The 18,013-nt window shown below is 43.9% G+C and overlaps 1 protein-coding gene across 5 annotated transcripts in view; it reads left to right on the top strand.

Moving 5' to 3' along the window:
- LOC146799907 (uncharacterized) overlaps nt 1–17,021 on the top strand; it is a 240,497-nt gene extending 223,476 nt beyond the window's left edge. For all 5 annotated transcript variants that reach the window (XM_085620839.1, XM_085620837.1, XM_085620838.1 and 2 more), the window contains one exon: nt 11,055–17,021. In XM_085620839.1, the coding sequence (XP_085476965.1) occupies nt 13,077–14,687 (1,611 nt within the window). In that variant the 5' untranslated portion in view covers nt 11,055–13,076 and the 3' untranslated portion in view covers nt 14,688–17,021. The remainder of the gene's footprint in view (nt 1–11,054) is intronic.
- The last annotated feature ends 992 nt before the right edge of the window (nt 17,022–18,013 follow it).

Below are 18,013 nucleotides of genomic sequence, written 5' to 3'. Positions count from 1 at the left end.
GTTGTTTAGTCATGGAGTCCTCATCGCCTCTCCTTTGTCCAAGTGAGTTTTAAGGGAGAGGGTGGAGCTCGTTGTCTGGCCCTATGACCTGTAATCATGGTGAGTGCAAGCGGGTCTCTACATTGGTATGAAGAGCCTTGCTAAATCGCTTACGTGTACTAGAGCACAAAGACTTCTTTTTAAATTGGTCTCAGTGGATCCCTGATAGTGAGGCATCCTTTACTCAGTTGCTCTATGTAGAGTGGCAAATCAGACTTTACGTAAGTAAACAAGATATGTCTTATTAAACAAATACTTTAGTTTAACATGTGTAAAATAAATGTAGAACCACCTCGGGTTGGCTAACCGCCTTAGTCTATGATATAGGTTTCCTTTCTGTCCGTTTGTGAGACACAGAATGCACCAGGAAGCTTAGTACTCAGCGACAGGTTCTCCCAAAAGACCTGTTTTATCATTATTAGGGCTCATCAGCCAGATATAGCTTGGTTCTGGTGGCACCGCGCGCACAGGATCGTGACCCTGACTAAGCTTTACCTGACTGATGAGTTCTAATAAGGGGGTAACCGGTTCTGAGTTGTTTTAGTTCCTGTTCAGGGAGGGCCTGGCCTGGCGGTTTGGGCTGATCTGTTCCCATTGAAATCCAGACTGAGGTGGCATGGTGGGCAAAATCAATGTATTGGGATGGCCCAAGCAATTACCAGTGCTGAGACTTATTCAAGCATTCCGTCCTAGGTTGCTTGTGTTCTTGTTCAGGGAGGACCTGGCCTGGTAGTTCAAGCTGGACTGGTGTAACGGTGTGCTTAGATGTAGGTCCCATGCTCACTGTGCCACTGCTACCATGCCATAACTGGCTGGTGGGCCCTAATAAGGGGGGCGGAAACAGGTCCTGGGTTGATTGTGTTCCCATTCAAGGCAGTTTGGCCTGGACTGTTCCTATTGGAGCAGAAGCACGATTGATATGCACATGGTGAAGTTCAAACTGAAGTGGCATTGTGGGCAAAAAAAATAATGGATTGGGATTCAGGCCTAGAAAAAACAAGCACTGGCTAAGCCAATAAGTCTCACTTATTCAAGAGCATTTGCTTTGCCGATATGTTTTAGCCATGTTGTATACCAGATTGGCTGCTATTCAGCATGGCTAAAAGTTACTGGGGTAAAGGAGAGTGGAGTGTCGTATAGTAGAGTTTTATGGATTTGCGTAGAGTGGCGTGGGGTGGCATACAGTAGAGTTGAGTGACATGGGGAAGAGTGGATTGGATTGTCATGGAGTAGCTTACAGTGTTGTGGAGCGTCATGGAGGGAGCAGAGTTTTGTAGAGTGGAAAGGAGTAGTGTTGAGTAGAGTACAGTGCCAGAGTTGAGTAGAGTGGCATAGAGTGTCAAGGAGTGGTGTACAGCAAAGTTTAGTGGTGTAGAGGGTGTTACATTGAGTGGAGTACACAGTTGTATGTAGAGTTGAGTGGCGTAAAGCAGAGTATATTGTCATATAGTGCAGTGGCGTGACTTAGTGTGTCATAAAATAGAGTGGAGTAAAGTGGCATGGAGTGACACAGAGGGAGTTGCATAGAGCGTTGTGTAGTGTAGTAGTGTCGTAGAATGGCATAGAGTGGATTAGTGTGCAGTAGAGTGGAGTAGAGTGTCAGTGGAGCAGAGTTGAATAGTGTAGAATATAGAGTGGAGTGTCGTATAGTGAAGTGGAGTAGGGTGACCTACAGTGAAGTGGCTTAAAGTACAGTGGTGCAGAGCAGATCAGCATAGAGTGCATTGGTTTTGAGTATAGTTGTGTAGAGTGCGTTTGCTTAGAGTGTAGTGATTGGCTTAGAAAGCAGTGATGTAGAGTGGCATAGAGTACAGCGATGCATAGCAGATTCCAGTGGTGTAGAGTGCAGTGGCATAGAGTGGAGTAGTGCAGAGTGGCATAGAGTGACGTGGCATATAGTGGAGTAGTTCAGAGGTGTAGAGTTGAGTGGTGCAGAGTAGAGAGCGGTGGCATGGAGTGCTATGGCCTAGAGTACAGTCATGCAGAGTAGAGTGAGAGAGTACAGGGCCGTAAAGTGGTGCAGAGTAGAATGTTGCAGAGTATAATCAAGGAAATTGCAGTGGAGCAAAGTAGTTGGCATAGGTACAGTGATGTAGAGTGCATTGGTTTTGAGTAAAGTGGTGTAGAGTGAATTGTCATAGAGTGCAGTGGTTTAAAGTGCAGTTGCATAGTGTAGAGTGCAGTTGTTTAGAGTAGATTGTTTCAGTGTGAAGTGGCGTGATGCAGGGTATAGTGGTGCAGGATGAAGTGCAGTGGCATACAGTACAGTGGTGTAGACTGGATCAGCGTTGATTATAGTGGAGTGGCACAGAGTGGAGTAGAGTGTTGTAAAGTGCAGTGGCAAAGAGTAGATTGTTTTAGTGTGAAGTGGCGTAGAGTGGGGTGGTACAGGGTAGAGTGGCCTGAACTGGAGTGGCGTAGAGTGCATTGGCAAAGAATACAGTGTTGCAGAGTGGAGTGGCATAGAGTACAGTGGAGTGGCCTAGACTGGAGTGGTGTATAGTAGGGTGGAGGTAAAATGCACTGGCATAGAGTGGAGTTGAGAGGCGTAGAGTTCAGTGTCAGAGTGCAGTGGTGCACAGTAGATTTGAGTGGCAAAGTAGTGTGGCAGAAAGTTTAGCAGTAGAGAGTCCAGTGCTGCAGAGTAGTGACGTAGATTGCAGTGGCGTAGAGTATAGTGGCGTGCAGTGCAGCAGAGCAAATTGGTTTAGAGTGTTGTGGCATACAGTGTATTGGTTTTGATTGCATTGGCACAGCGCAGTGGCTCAGAGTGGAATAGAGTGGCGTAGACTGCAGTGGCGCAGGGTAGAATGTTTCAGAGTAGAGGGACGTGGTGTAGAGTGCAGTGGTATTGAGCATAGTATTGTAGAGTGCAGTAATGCAGAGTAGATTAGAGTAGAATGGCATAGAGTGCAGTGGCATAGAGTGGAGAGATGCAGAGTACATGGAGTTCAGTGGCGTAGGTTGGCATAAATGATGCAGAGTAGATTGGCATAGAGTGCATTTTAAGTAAAGTGGTATAGAGTGCAGTGGCATAGAATGAATGAATGAAATGATCTTTATTCGGATATATTTAAAAACATCCATAAAAGTACATGCTAGTTGCTTCATACATTCATATACAGCCAAGATAATACAAAATTAGTGTGCAAATAATGCAAGGATACTTCTAAGTCTAACAGGCCATATCCATTTTTTTCACATCAAAGAGCTCTATAAAATACATCCGTTAAAATATATAAAATCATCCCAATAAACAATAAAAACGGGTCTTATTGGTCAGCACATCTAAGGGTACACCCAATGTACAAAAATGCAATGTGCAAATAATAAACAAACTTTCAAGCCAAATTCATTATGGTATATGAACACCCATTGTGCAAAAGTGCAGTATGTAAAATGTGCAAGATAATAGGCATGCTTCAGGTCGTATTCATTGAGGCACGAGAACGGACAGCAATTTGGAGAAAGTGACTAACTCTGTAAATTACATCGTCAGTACTTAGCATCCGTAAAACTCTAAAAGCCTCATTAAAATCCGTCAAGGCATTGGCTCTGAAATAGGGAATGAGAAAGTGTTTGGTATATTTTATATAAAAGCCGAAAAACAGTGTGAAATGCAGCAAACTTTGCTTTCCACCCTGGTTACATGGACAAAGTAAGTTTCCCAAATTGTGGGTGTAACCTAAGGGGAAACAGAGTAAATTTACCACACTCCCATCCCTAAATCTAAACAGCAAACTCCTGTTCCATCTGCCCAGTTTCTTGCGCAGATAGCCTTGGGGCATATTAGGTGGCCTAATACAAGGTACTTGTATGGGTATATACCTAAGAATTACTGGCTTTGTGAATTCAGTATTTTCTCTATTCACTCGATACAGATCAAATAAAGCCCTTTTCACTGTAATCTTATGTGATAAATCTATTGTTTCGGGTGCTGAAAATAGGTGCCCCATTTCTACACTTACTAGGCTCATCTGTACCGCTTTAAGCCAAGGAATATAGTTTGCCCGCTCACTTTTTAGGCAATCTGAAATTATGTCACGAGTCAGTGAAGCAGCTGGGTTACGCCAAATTTTTAACCAAAACAAGGCGGGTCTTGATTTTATAAAATCCTCTATATAGGGGAGATTCAGTTCTCTATGGCACACATATGACGGTGCCGAAATAACCCCCCCCCCCCAGGACCTTCCTACAGAATTTATTTTCTTCTATCTGAATATTGGTGCAACTCGAGTATCCCCACACCTCGGCACCATAAGTTCCTGTAGGGACGCACTGGGTTTTATAAATTTGTAGAAGTGATGGAATGACCTCGGTGTGCTTTGGTTGGCGTAAAGTAATTATAGAATTAATGGCTTTGCCCAGTTTGTTCCTCCCTCTGGCAACATGAGGTTGCCAGGATCCAAAATCGGAGAACAGCAGGCCTAAATAAGGGAAAGTGCAAGTGCTGTTTAAAACATTGTTCCCTGACATAATATGGCGAATTTTATGTTTCTTTGGCCCACAAGACATTATATAAGATTTTTTGAAATTTGTGCATAGGTCAAGGTCAGCCATATAGGAAACTAAGCCTGAAATTAAAGTGCGGAGTGCATTAGGTGTACGGCCTATGAGTACCGCATCGTCGGCATAAAGAAGTACGGGGAGGGGGTTGCCATTGACGAGCGGGACATCAGTAGTTAATTTACCCAGAGATGTGCTTAATTCATTTATATATAAGATAAAAAGCAGGGGAGCCAGGACACAACCCTGTCTTACACCCCTGCCAATTAAAATCTTGCTCGTTATTAATACGAACACAGGCTTTTAGATCACTATGTAGATGGGCCAGGAATTGGACCAGAGGTTCATCCAAACCATATCTCAGCAAGGCTGTCCATAGGCGGGATCGGTTGACAAAATCAAAAGCAGAGCTTAAATCCATAAAACCTAAGTAAAGTGGGGATTTTTTTGCTATAATATATTTATCTAAAACTAAGTTTAGGTTAAAGCACTGGTCAACCGTCCCAACATTGTTTCTAAAACCTAACTGACATGGGTGTAAAATTTTGTTTTCTTCGGCCCAAGTACTGATTTTGTTAAAGATGATCCTGCCCAAAATCTTCAATGTATTATCGATTAGTGATATTGGGCGATAACTGCCAGGGTCGAGTCTATTGCCTTTTTTAAAAATAGGTACGATGGTGCTATTAGACCAGGAATCGGGCAATGAGGTAGTAGATAAATTATTAAAAACATTGCACAGTAGTGGGGCCCAAAGGTCAGGCTCCGATTTTATTAAATCAATGGATACTCCATCAGGCCCTGGCGCTTTGTTTCCTGCGCTTTGAAGAATTGCATCCTCCACTTCTGTTATAGAAATGTTCGGAAACTTAAAGGGTTGGCAGTTTTCAATAGGAAGAGTCGATGCCATATAAATATTTGTGAAGTGCTTCATCCATACCTCCTCTGATATGCTGCAGTTTATGGGAGTGATGTTTGAGCCAAGTGATTTCAGGTTCTTCACCTCGCTCCAGAACCCTGCAACATCCTTCATCGCTGCAGTACGTACAAGTGATTCCCAGTGAGTTTTTAGAAGCTCTTCGGATCGTATTCTTAAGGTGCGTTTGTAACTAGACCTCAGGGACCTCACCAAAGCTTGATCGGGTGGATCAGCTTTTAGGGCAGCTCTCAAATCTCTATTTGCTCTGGAGCAGGAATTATCAAACCATCTAGGGTTAGTATTGGTATTAATTAGAACTGGCTTAGGTATCTCCTTTTTTATGGTCTTACACAGCTCCGTGAATGCTTCGACAATCGCATGGTCAGGGCACTCGGAAGATAGGCAGGTAAATACTAATCTGGGATGTGATTTTATAACTCGAGCTAACACCCCCTTGTTATCAATCCCCTTCCAGACCACCCTGAGTTTGTCCGTCGACGCGACTAAGTATTTTGCCCCTATTTCTGTCCGCTTCACCTTTTTGTGAGGAAGTTTGAGAGTGGATAAAATCGGGTGATGGTCACTGTGTACAGACCTAGCTACTGTGGCCTCTAGTAAAAGATCCACAAGCGCAGAGGTCATGAATACATAATCAATTGTAGATGCACTCCCATGCCCGACATAAGTAGCCACAGGGCAAATATTTTCCATAATGTTTGCCTTTTCCATAACATTGATTAAGTCCCTTGTGGCCAGATGGTCAGATAATTCTTTACCTCTTTTACAGGGAGGAGTTTGACGGTGAATATGTGCATTGAAATCTCCTCCTACACATATCCCATCAAGTTTACCGCACTTTTGTCCTTCAATAATATCATCAATAAAATTAAACAGCCTTATAAAATTCATATTGGGATGCGTTTTAAAATCATTATTATAAAAATGTATTAAACATATTCTAACACCACTAATATAGAGCAATGCCTGGAAGTTCCTATCGTGTGTTTCCAGCGGTTCAATTTTAACATCTGCACCTATTTTGACCCATATGGATAGTCCCCCACTGGGTCTACCCGAACCAGGGATTGGTACGATTTGGTTAAAACAACTGTATCCATCAAAAAGTAGAGGAATAGTGCACCAAGTTTCTTGGAACATCAAGATGTCAATTTTGGAGACCCAGTCCACCCAGTCCCCATTTGTTACTTTAGCATTTAGACCTGCTATATTCCAACTCAGGATTGTCAAGTTGTCAATGGATGTTACCGGGGTGGAAACATAACTATTGCCCTTATGCACCTGAGTGGCATTAGCGATCACTATAGTTGGATCCAAAAATGGATCCCCTGCTAGGCCAAATGTATTAAAGTAATTCCTGTTCACTGAATCTGGGGAGGTGGTTGATGGTCAGTCCATAGTACCCAGATCAGACCGTGCACTGTACCTATTATGTAAAGGAAAAGGTGAAAAAATAGGGCTGGATAATCTATGATGGGGTCTATAGAAATAGCCCAAAGGCAGAGAAGTTATGTCAGTAGGGGGGGGAAAACACATGTTAATACTACCAAGGATAAATTTAACTGTAGAGGTGTTTCTAAAATTGATGACAATGCAATCCCCTTCTATATTCTTAGGTAGTAACCCAACCCAGCTCACCCGCCGAGTGGTCAGAATTTCTCTCATAATGTTAGCGCCTACCCCTTTGTGTCTGGATAGCCAGTCTAAGCATTTGTTATTTAACTGCATCCATGACTCGCTCTGTCCCTCCCTTAACTGAGGTACGCCTGCCAAAATTATTACATAAGGGCAGGCGTCGGGGGGCAGATGGAGGACAGGCCCTGAGTGCATTATTGGCCTTGTAGTGGTTGTTTGGCCCTTATCTGATCCAATGTTAGTAGGTACCTTCCTCCCTGTGGCTGGCAGGGTGGGAGCATCCTTTAACATATTGCTGGCCGAACTAATGGGACGTATTGGTTCTGTGACTGCTGTCAGGGTATGCGGGGGGGTTTTTAAAATGTGATTTCTCCCTTCATTGACGCTTTTGGGTGCAGTATTGGAGATAGTTGCTTTACTAGAGGCATTTGGCCCTTCACTCAAAATGCCCCTATCGGCAGCTTCTAGATCTTTCAAAAAGCGCTCACCCCTTATTAAATCTAGACTAATAGCCCCCTTCCTTTTTACATCTTCATTCTTTATCAAAGTTTCGATGCGATCCAATCTTTTAAAAATATTATTAAACTGTTTGATCATTTGACATTCTAACTGTTTAAAAATGGTGTCCACAATGGTTTCCATAAGATTCACATTTGACTTCTTTAGTGTGGTACTTTCACTAACAGGATCAGTCTGTGTGCATGTGCAATTTATACCATTTCTAGGAGGGGTAATATCCAAGGGTCCTTCGGCCAAATGCGCTTGTTCAGTCATGACACTACTGCCCCCTGTTGTTTTTTGCTTCCCTCTGGTCCACATACTCTGTGGTGTGGGTTGGTCCTTATTGCATATTACTGGTCTCCTTTTGTTAGTTGACGATTTTGGAGGGCCTCTTTTCCTTTTTCCTCCGGCGGGTTTGGTTTTCGGGGATACATGAGAGATAGGGACGTATTCAGTGGCGTCAAGTTGGGAATCAAGAATAATAGTGTCGCCTTCCCCCCCAAGGGTAGTAGATGGTGGGTGAGGCGTGTTGGGCTTAGTGACTGTAACAATTGGGGATAAAGGTACGTTGTGTTCTGTACTAGAGTCCCGGGGCTCACAGTGTGCACGTAGGAGCTCCAATGACATCCGTCTCTCTGTGCTCGCAATCTCATTGGCAACCATGTTGAAAGCATTGTCCAACATACTTTCTAAAGATGAAGGTGTAATGGGATGTACCACTGCCGGCTTGCCAGTTTGATTTACGGAGCGCTTCCCCCTGACAGACATGTCGTCTCTCTCACCTGATGTTTCCTGTAATTTCAGCTTAGGTGGGTGGCGCGCCCGACCACTGTTGACCTCTGAGGGCCTCAGAGGGCCCGCCCTTTGCCCGGGCTTAGCCCGGCGGCGCCCGCCCACGTCCCGCGACGTGGAGGAAGCTGCCGCTTTTCAAACGCCTCCGGGCGTGCTGGCGGCGGAAGTGGCGTCAGAAGCTGAGGCTCACGGGGATTGTAGTCTCCCCTGGTCGCTGTGGCTGTGGCTGCGATGGTCCGGCAGCGTGGCAAACCCCCGACAGAGGCACCCGGTCAGCGGTCCCGCTGCGTGAGTAACGCTGGTCTCATGCGCTGTGGCAAAGCCCCCCACTCCACTGAGGGAGCTGCCGCTTTTCAAGCGCCTCCGGGCGCGCTGGCGGCGGAAGTGGCGTCAGAAGCTGAGGCTCACGCGGATTGTAGTCTCCCCTGGTCGCTGTGGCTGTGGCTGCGATGGTCCGGCAGCGTGGCAAACCCCCGACAGAGGCACCTGGTCAGCGGTCCCGCTGCGTGAGTAACGCTGGTCTCATGCGCTGTGGCAAAGCCCCCCACTCCACTGAGGGAGCTGCCGCTTTTCAAGCGCCTCCGGGCGCGCTGGCTGCGGAAGTGGCGTCAGAATCTGAGGCTCACGGGGATTGTAGTCTCCCCTGGTCGCTGTGGCTGTGGCTGCGATGGTCCGGCAGCGTGGCAAACCCCCGACAGAGGCACCCGGTCAGTGGTCCCGCTGCGTGAGTAACGCTGGTCTCATGCGCTGTGGCAAAGCCCCCCACTCCACTGAGGGAGCTGCCGCTTTTCAAGCGCCTCCGGGCGCGCTGGCGGCGGAAGTGGCGTCAGAAGCTGAGGCTCACGGGGATTGTAGTCTCCCCTGGTCGCTGTGGCTGTGGCTGCGATGGTCCGGCAGCGTGGCAAACCCCCGACAGAGGCACCCGGTCAGCGGTCCCGCTGCGTGAGTAACGCTGGTCTCATGCGCTGTGGCAAAGAGTAAGGCAGAGTAGAGTTAAGTGGCATAGAGTAAATTGTTTCAGAGTAGAGTGTGGTGGTGCAGAGTAGATCAGACCCTACCAACTTAGAGAGAACAAAGCAAACACAAGGAGATGATGGACGGAGCGCTGAAACTTTTTAGACACTCTCCCCCCGTCACAGATCTGGGTTGAATCGATCATCGTTCTTTAGCTCACTTCACCACCTCAGTGTGACTGGGGGTGAGTGTCTGAAAAGTTTCAGCACTCCGTCCATCATCTCCTTTTGTTTGTTTTGTTCGCCCTAAGTTGTCAGGGTATGCCTAGACATGGGTCCCTTGATCACTTTGCCACTGGATTCAAGCTAGCCAGGCTGATGAGGGGTCTTACCCCAAAACCAGTCCCAGGATGCTTGTTTTCTGGTCCAGGGAAGACCTGGCTTGGCAGTTCGGTCTGGACAGTTAATATGAGGCACAGGGTCAAGACTGATTTGCATATGGCTGGGTCTGAACTAGGGTGGCGAAGTGAGCTAAAGAACGATGATGGATTCGACCCAGATCTGTGACTGGGGGTGAGTGTCTGAAAAGTTTCAGCGCTCCGTCAATCATTTCCTTGTGATTGCTTTAATTATATTTGCACTCACATACAGTTTTAATAATAAAGATTATGTAGCACACAAACAATGTGTGGAAAAGTCATCCCCTAGTGTACTGATTTGATCATCCGCACAATTCATTTACAAACATTTAAATGCTGTTGTGTGCTTGAAAAAAAATAACTTTGTACAGCCTTCCTAGCCCGCATGATTGTCCTCTCACTTTGAAGTCAGAGAAAGGAAAAAAAAAAATACCAAGCTCCCTGGAAGACAGCTTGACGTTTGACCTCTGTCTTTGAACGGACAGCTAATGTGGCAAGAACAAGATTTAAAGGCCCATTTAGAGAAATTGAGTTTGTGGAAGAATAGAGTAAACATGGTTTGGGCAACGAGGGAGACTAATTGTTCCTGGAGAGCCTACAGGAAAAAAAAACCTCAAAAAGCCAAAAAATTTGAGTTACAAAGCTAGTGGTAAATAATGGGCGGATGGATTCCTAGGTCAACTTTCTGGAAGTCCCCAAGATGTCTTTAGCTTACCAGACAGCTGCACTATCTGGTAAGCTGTGACCTTAAAAGGACATTGTCCCTGGGTTACGGTTTTGTCTTGAGCATGATACTGTTTTTCAAACAAACATGTTGTATTTTGTTTTATATGCATTATTGTTTTGTTTTTCATGATTTTGTTATTCTTGGGTTACTTGTAGGCACACCAATGTAAAAATTTCTTCAATAATGTTCTTGCTGTGACATAAAATTCAGGATGCATGTTGTTTACAAGGAACTTGAATATCGAAATCCGTCTTGAGTTGCATTTGTTCTTGTTCAGTGTGACGTTTGCCTTGCAGTTTGAGCTTCACTGTTCTCAATCGAGCAAGATCAAGACATGTTTGTATAAGGATGGTTTCAGTCTTTAGGGGCAAAGTGAGCAATACAACAAATAACTGAAAATCTGTACAGTGGCTGTGATTATTACAGTAACATAAATGTCATCAGACTTAGTGTACATTTAATCGAAATTAGTTATGCCCTTTACCACGCTGTGTTCTATATGCATCCTATACATTTAGTGATAACAATTCTTTTTATTTCCACAGAGAGCAGAGTCATAAATACGTAATACGATGAAGAAGAACAAAGATGACACCAGAAACCGAACAGCACAGTAAGAGACAGAAGAACTCACACATGAAGAAATGCTACAACTTGCATCAAGAGAGAATCTAGTCGCTCCAAGAATCAGAGAACTACCATGCCGCATTACCCCTAAGATCTGCATAGTTTCAAATTACAGCATCAGTAATTGCACTGGACATTCTTTATTAAAGGGTGTGCTGACTATCGAACACGATAAGAACCATGCTTTGGCTTTAGTCCATCATACAATCTGTTGCACTATACCTTATGAACCACAAAAAAAGATCAAATGTGTGCAACACATTAATCGTGAGGCAAACGACTGAAGTTTACAATAATAGAATATTTCAGCTACTTCCAATGCAGAACAGTATCCTAGTATGCACAGACTTGGCAATGAAGTTCATACTTTGCTTGCATGTGTGGCAAAAATGGCCCAAATTGAAGAGCCCAACATTTTGGGAATCCTTTTGAATAGCCAGTGAATTTTTACTAAGCACATGAAGAAGGTTGTTTCCACTTGGTATGTATTTCTGGATATGCTATTCAAATTTTTCTACTGCTACTCATTACCTCTAGGAATACTGTCATCGGACCACTGTTTGGCTTGAGATAGGATTGTGGAAATGTCATACATTTTGGCTAACCTCGGTATCTTGCGCAAAGGCTTTAAACTGTCCAAAATGCGGCAGCTAGACCGGATGTCAGATTAACCTCGAGAATCTGGGGAAACTTCACTGGCTTCTGGTGAAGAAAGGAATTTGGTTTAAGACTTTGTGTTTTTTTTTTATTAAAAAGTTTATTTTTTATTTTACGGAGTTTTATGTAGCGCGAACATGACCCGAAGGTATCTGGTATCAGAGCGCTTCACATAGCACCAGTTGCGTTACATGAGGACACATTCATTTTTTTTGTTAGGCATGGGGAGATTAAGTGATTTGCCCAGAATCACAGGATGTTCAGCGTTGTTGCCGAGACTCGAACCCAGTTCCCCAGATTCAAGGACGACTGCTCTAGCCATTAGGCCAACTCTTCTCTTATGTATCGCCCACAAAGCCTATCATGATACGGGATCATCATAACTTAGCTGTAAAATCCAGAATTATGTTCGTAGGAGAAACCTTTGCTCTGAAAATAAACTTTTAGCAACTATAAAAAGAGTCAATCTTTCTAGGCAAGGAGATAGATCGTACAGGTTTCTTGTACCCTCCCTAAGGACTCCCTTTCTAATGGAATTCAGACTTGGCATTAACTTGCTTTCCTTTCTGAAACAGCGTCTGACTTTTTCCAGGGAAATCTAATCAGTTGTTAATTCCTTTTCCGTATTAGAATTACTGTTGTTACTAGAGCTCGGGCAAACTTTGGTTAGCTGTTGCACTTTAGAAATCCCAAGTTAATCAATCAATTGCAATACGTAGTTAGTCAGCAATGATGTTTATTCTTTGCTCAGTTATTTAAAAATGATTAATCAAGATCGAAGATTCATACCTCAGCAGAAACAGCATACGGATTGGCAAGGATTCTAGTCACCATTCAACATTATATTTAAAGGTACAAAACACACCTGTTGGAAATACCACGTATATGTAGTGAATGTCATTAAATTTTCAGTATTTCAGCAACCACAGTCCGTTAGCATTGTTAGAAGTTCAGCAACAGTCACTTTCACCCCTTTGATGTGCATGCCAAAATGTGACTGACCCATGGACCTTAAACACTGGAGAAACATCATACATACACAGCAAACAAAGGGTTAGCTTTGGTTTCAACTTGATACTGAAGCAGTATCAGCAAGCAGGAGACAGCTCATAAAGGCAGAGTGACTTTGGGAAGTCCATTCATCAAGCATCACAGCTAAAAGTCCTCTCACAAACAATAACAGAAGAAAAACTACACAGACGTTTTGGTGAGAAAGGGTATCCACGATACTTTGCCAACAGCAACCACAAAGATCAAAAACATTCAGATGCATTGAAAGAAAGATGAGTTATAATGCAACATCAGTTCAAGGGGATGATTATGAAACATCTACAGGAGGACCATCAAATGCATACAGTGAATGTGTAAAGAGCTTTACTCGGGGTACACAACTAAAACGGCATCAGCGAACCCACATAGAGGAAAAACCATACAAATGCGATGATTGTGAAAAGAGCTTTGCTCATGCTGGAAATCTTGAGAGTCATCGGAGAGCACACAAGGGGGGGAAATCATACACATGCAGTGAATGTGGAAAGAGCTACAGTGACTCAACATCCCTAAAGAGACATCAGAGAACACACACAGGAAAAAAAACATACACATGCAGTGAATGTGGCAAGAGCTTTATTCAGTTACGGTCTCTACAGAGCCATCAGCGAACACACACTGGGGAAAAGCCATTCACATGCAGTGAATGTGGAAATAGCTTTACTGACTCATTACAGCTCAAGAGGCATCAGCGCAAACACACAGGTGAAAAACCATACAAATGCAGTGAATGTGGAAAGAGCTTTGCTCATTCTGGAAATCTTAAGAGTCATCAGAGAGCACACACACGGGAAAAATCATACACATGCAGTGAATGTGGAAAGAGCTTTGATCACTTAGCAAGCCTAAAGTACCATCAGTGGACAAACACAGGTGAAAAACAATTTGCATGCAATGAATGTGGAAAGAGCTTTACTACATCAACAATGCTGAAGAAACATCAGCGAGCACACACATGGGAAAAACCATACTTATGCTCTGAATGTGGAAAGAATTTTAGTGCAACATCAACTCTAAAGGCTCATCAGCGAATACACACAGGGGAGAAACCATATGCATGCAGTCAATGTGAAAAGAGCTTTACTCAATCTACACACCTGAATAGACATAAACTAACACACACTGGGGAAAAACCATATAAATGCTGTGAATGTGGAAAGAGCTTTACTCACTTTGCAAACCTAAAGAGCCATCAGCGAACACATACTGGTGAAAAACCATACATATGCAGTGAATGTGGAAAGTGCTTTCCTTATTTAACAAGCCTAAAGTACCATCATTGGATACACACAGGGGGAAAACCATACACATGCAATGAATGTGGTAAGAGCTTTAAGCAATTGGTGCATCTAAAGAGCCATGAGCGAACACACACAGGTGAAAAACCTTACCCATGCAGTGAATGTAAAAAGAGCTTTTCTTACTTAACACTCCTAAAGAACCATCAGCGGACACACACAGGGGAAAAACCATACACATGCTGTGAATGTGGAAGGGATTTTAATACAATATCAAATCTAAAGTCTCATCAGCGAACACACACAGGGGAAAAACCATATACATGCAATGAATGTGGAAAGAGCTTTAGTCAATCAGCAGCCCTAAAAAATCATCAGAGAACACACACTGGTGAAAAACCATACACATGTTGTGAATGTGGAAAGAATTTCAATAAAGCATCAACTTTAAAGACTCATCATCGAACACACACCGGGGAAAAGCCATATTCATGCAGTGAATGTGGAAAGAGCTTTACTCAATTTATACACCTAAAGAGACATAAACAAACACACTTCTATAAAACCAAACAGGTGGAAGTAGCCTCAGTCAATGAGCACATCTAAAGAGCCATCAGTGAACACACGGGGAGAAAAGAATACACCTGGAGAGACTGTAGAAAGAGCTCTATTAAATCAGTGTTTCTGGAAATCCATCAACAGATGCACACATGTGAAAAAACATACACACTCAGTGCCTATGGAAAGTAATTTATTGCATAATTGAGTCTAACTTTGCATCAGAGATTAGCTTCAGGATGAAACAACATACACTGCATTGCGTAAGGGAGGAGCTCTCCTGACCTAATGGTCGTTGGTGGTGGAAAAAAAACTAAAACCTACTATTGTATTGGATATGGGAACAAGTTATTTCATTTTTAATACCTAATTTTGTATCAAAGAATATAACCTTCTCACTTGGCTTTCAATTCTAATTCACCATCAGCAAGCACACAAGAAAATATTTTCAGCTGCAGTAAACATTAAAGGCATTTTTTTGGGCTGCTTGCCATGCAAAGGCTTACGGTCTGTGAAGACACTGCAAAAAAAAGCTCCCCTGTCAGCTTTCCCAGTAATATTCAGTCATAGAGAGTTAAAAAAAATCATGAAATAGCAGCATGTGCAACTAGAGATTCACAAGGTGTGGAAAACAATGATTGAGAAATAAGAGCTTCATGGCTTAAGCAAAAATATTTAAAGAACTGCTGAATGGGCTGTCTATGCAAGTGACCTAATTACTTCTGGAGGGATAGCATTTTTGAGCAACAGCAGTAAAAAGGGTACTTGCACATAACAATAGAGATTAGTGATATAAATATAAACCCTGTTATTGTAAGGTCCAGACTTTACAGACCTATCAGTGAAGTAAACTCTTAACCAGGGTAAACACACTACAATAAGGAGTTGCAGAGCAGTTTGTGAATTGAAGTTGCAAGAAATTTTGACTGTCTGCTGTGGAGACTCGAACTGGAATTTCCTTTTTTCTGGAGAGTCCAACAGAGGGCGCTTCAAAGCCTTGCAGTGAAATATAATGTTATGCCTACATTTAGCTACTTATCAATGTGCTCGGTGTTCATCACTGAGCACACGGGCATGGGATTAAGAAATTAAGTCCCATCCCCATGCCCCACCAACGATGAACGCCCTTTTTAAGTGAAGAAATGATGTGACTTGTAGAATGAGAACAGCACATTGTATTGGTGCCAAAAGCAGAGAAAAACAATGTATGCAATTTTTTCTACTTGTTTTTAAGGAAAAGGCGTTATGCACCGGTTGGTACCACAGACAGATTTTTGTGCTAGGGCTTCTCAGTTGTATAAATTGAATACATGACAATCCAACAAAGTATCTTGGCTTGTGACAAACATTTTTTCAAAAACCAAAACTTCCTGTTGCTTATAAAATACCAAGGAACTGATTTTGTTTCATAGATTACAACACTGGACTTTGGCCTTATCCTGAAGAAACTCATTGCCAAAAAAACAAAGGCTGCAGGGTAGCAGCTCTCTCTTCTTGAGAAAATTAAATGGTTTCTTCCAGAAAACAGCTTCAGAATTTCCATTCAACCCCTCGTACTCACTCATCTGGATGCGGTAACATCATGCTCCACGGCCTCCCAAACTCTGCACTGGCACTCCTTAAAGGCATTATAGACAAAGCAGCACGTTTTATCTAGGACCTGAAGAAATATGATCACATCACCCCTATCCTGAAGAAAATCAAATAGCTCCCTGGCTGGCTTGCACCATCCTCAATATCACTTGCATCATTTACAAAGCCATCACAACCAGCACCCGACTCATCTTGTGGCTCTCACACGTCTGTAGCCAGGACACCATCAGACAGCAGGCAGTACCACGCCACGGCCACATCACCCCCACCTGAGAAACCTGTACTGGCTCCCCGTCAACAAGAGGAAATCCTTCAAGCTCCTCATCCACGCGCACAAGGCACTCCACAAGACCGGCTCAGCCTACCTCAACAGACGATTCTCCTTCTACATCCCCAACCACCAGCTACGCTCTGCCGTCCTCTCACTAGCCACCGTCCCGCGCATCCGAAGAACAACCACCGGCGGGAGATCCTACTCCCACCTCGCCGCCAAGACATGGAACACCCTCCCAATGAGCCTACGACAGACCCAGGACCTGCTGACCTTCAGGAGGACACTCAAGACCTGGCTGTTCGATCAGTAGTGGCCCCCCTCCAGCGCCTTGAGACCCTTGCGGGTATGTAGTGCGTTTTACAAATGACTGACTGATTGATTGATTGAGTACTATTTTATCTTGCTGCTAACCTCGTACATATTGTACTTTGCAGTCTGTCTTACGATTGTAGAAATTCATATCTCTTGCACGAGAAATAAGACTGTTCAATAAACCCTTTTATTGAAAACGCCCATCTCTCTATTTCTGTGCAACTTTGTAGAAACGAAGCATGCACGATTGACTGAGTGAAACTGTTATCTATTGTTTCCACGATTCTGAGACTGTTCCGATTCCAAAGGGAAACAAAGTTGCCATGTTTATGCGGTTGTCAGAGACTAATCCCTTCTTGTAATTTCGAGAAGTTTCTAGTGACCTCTGAGTTAGCTGGCACACACAAGTAATTAAGTTTCATATACTCGATAGAGATATACTGACCTTAGTCCTATGTCAAATCTATAGTGTATGTTATTCCAATGCGCAGAGCCTATCCGGAATATAGGAACTACACTACACTAGTGCTGACCCTTTTTTAGGTCGAGGACTACCGGTCTGCCGAAGGCAGAACCGGAAGTCGGAAGATTTAATGTTTTCTAGAGTGGCTATTTAGCCCGCCTCTCTTTTAGCTTCTCCTCCATTGGCTGGCTTCCTAAACGGAGGCCAGCTATTGGAGGAGAGAGCCGTCCCTCCAAATAGGCTCCGTCTTTTTCAGATTCGGGGGCGTGTTTTTTGGTGTTCTTTCCACTTTTTAGCAACGCCCTTTTTAGGCGTGTTTTTCTCTCCTCCTGCCAATGGCAAGAGGAGAGAAAAAGAAACACGCCCCCGAATCTGAAACCGCCACTGCGTTTCTCCGAGGCATTTCTGCTTTGCCTCGGAGAAAGGCAGTGGTGTGCTTGCCTTTTGCTCTGCCTTATTCCTGTGGTCCCAGCGTGTCCAGCGTTCCCAGCGTGTATAGATCATCTCGGGGGCGCCCGAGGGCTTCAGAGCGCGTCTCCCGGAGAGCGAAAACAGTCCCAAGTGCCATCTTCCTTCAGACCCCGCAGGGTAGCAGGGAGGCCTACAGAGTTCCTGCACCTCCCTCCTGCATTCATGCTTTCAGGAGGTTGTGGGCTCCATTCTCGTTTCCCGCCTTGAACAGCGTAAAACGTCAGCCTGTAATTAAAATGTCCGCCGCGGGTCTAGGAAAGA

The sequence above is a fragment of the Triturus cristatus genome, chromosome 8 (genome assembly GCF_964204655.1).
Source record: "Triturus cristatus chromosome 8, aTriCri1.1, whole genome shotgun sequence".
NCBI classification, from domain to species: Eukaryota; Metazoa; Chordata; class Amphibia; order Caudata; family Salamandridae; genus Triturus; species Triturus cristatus.
Note: the sequence above shows the minus strand (reverse complement) of the source record. Positions and strands in the feature narration are given on the sequence as shown.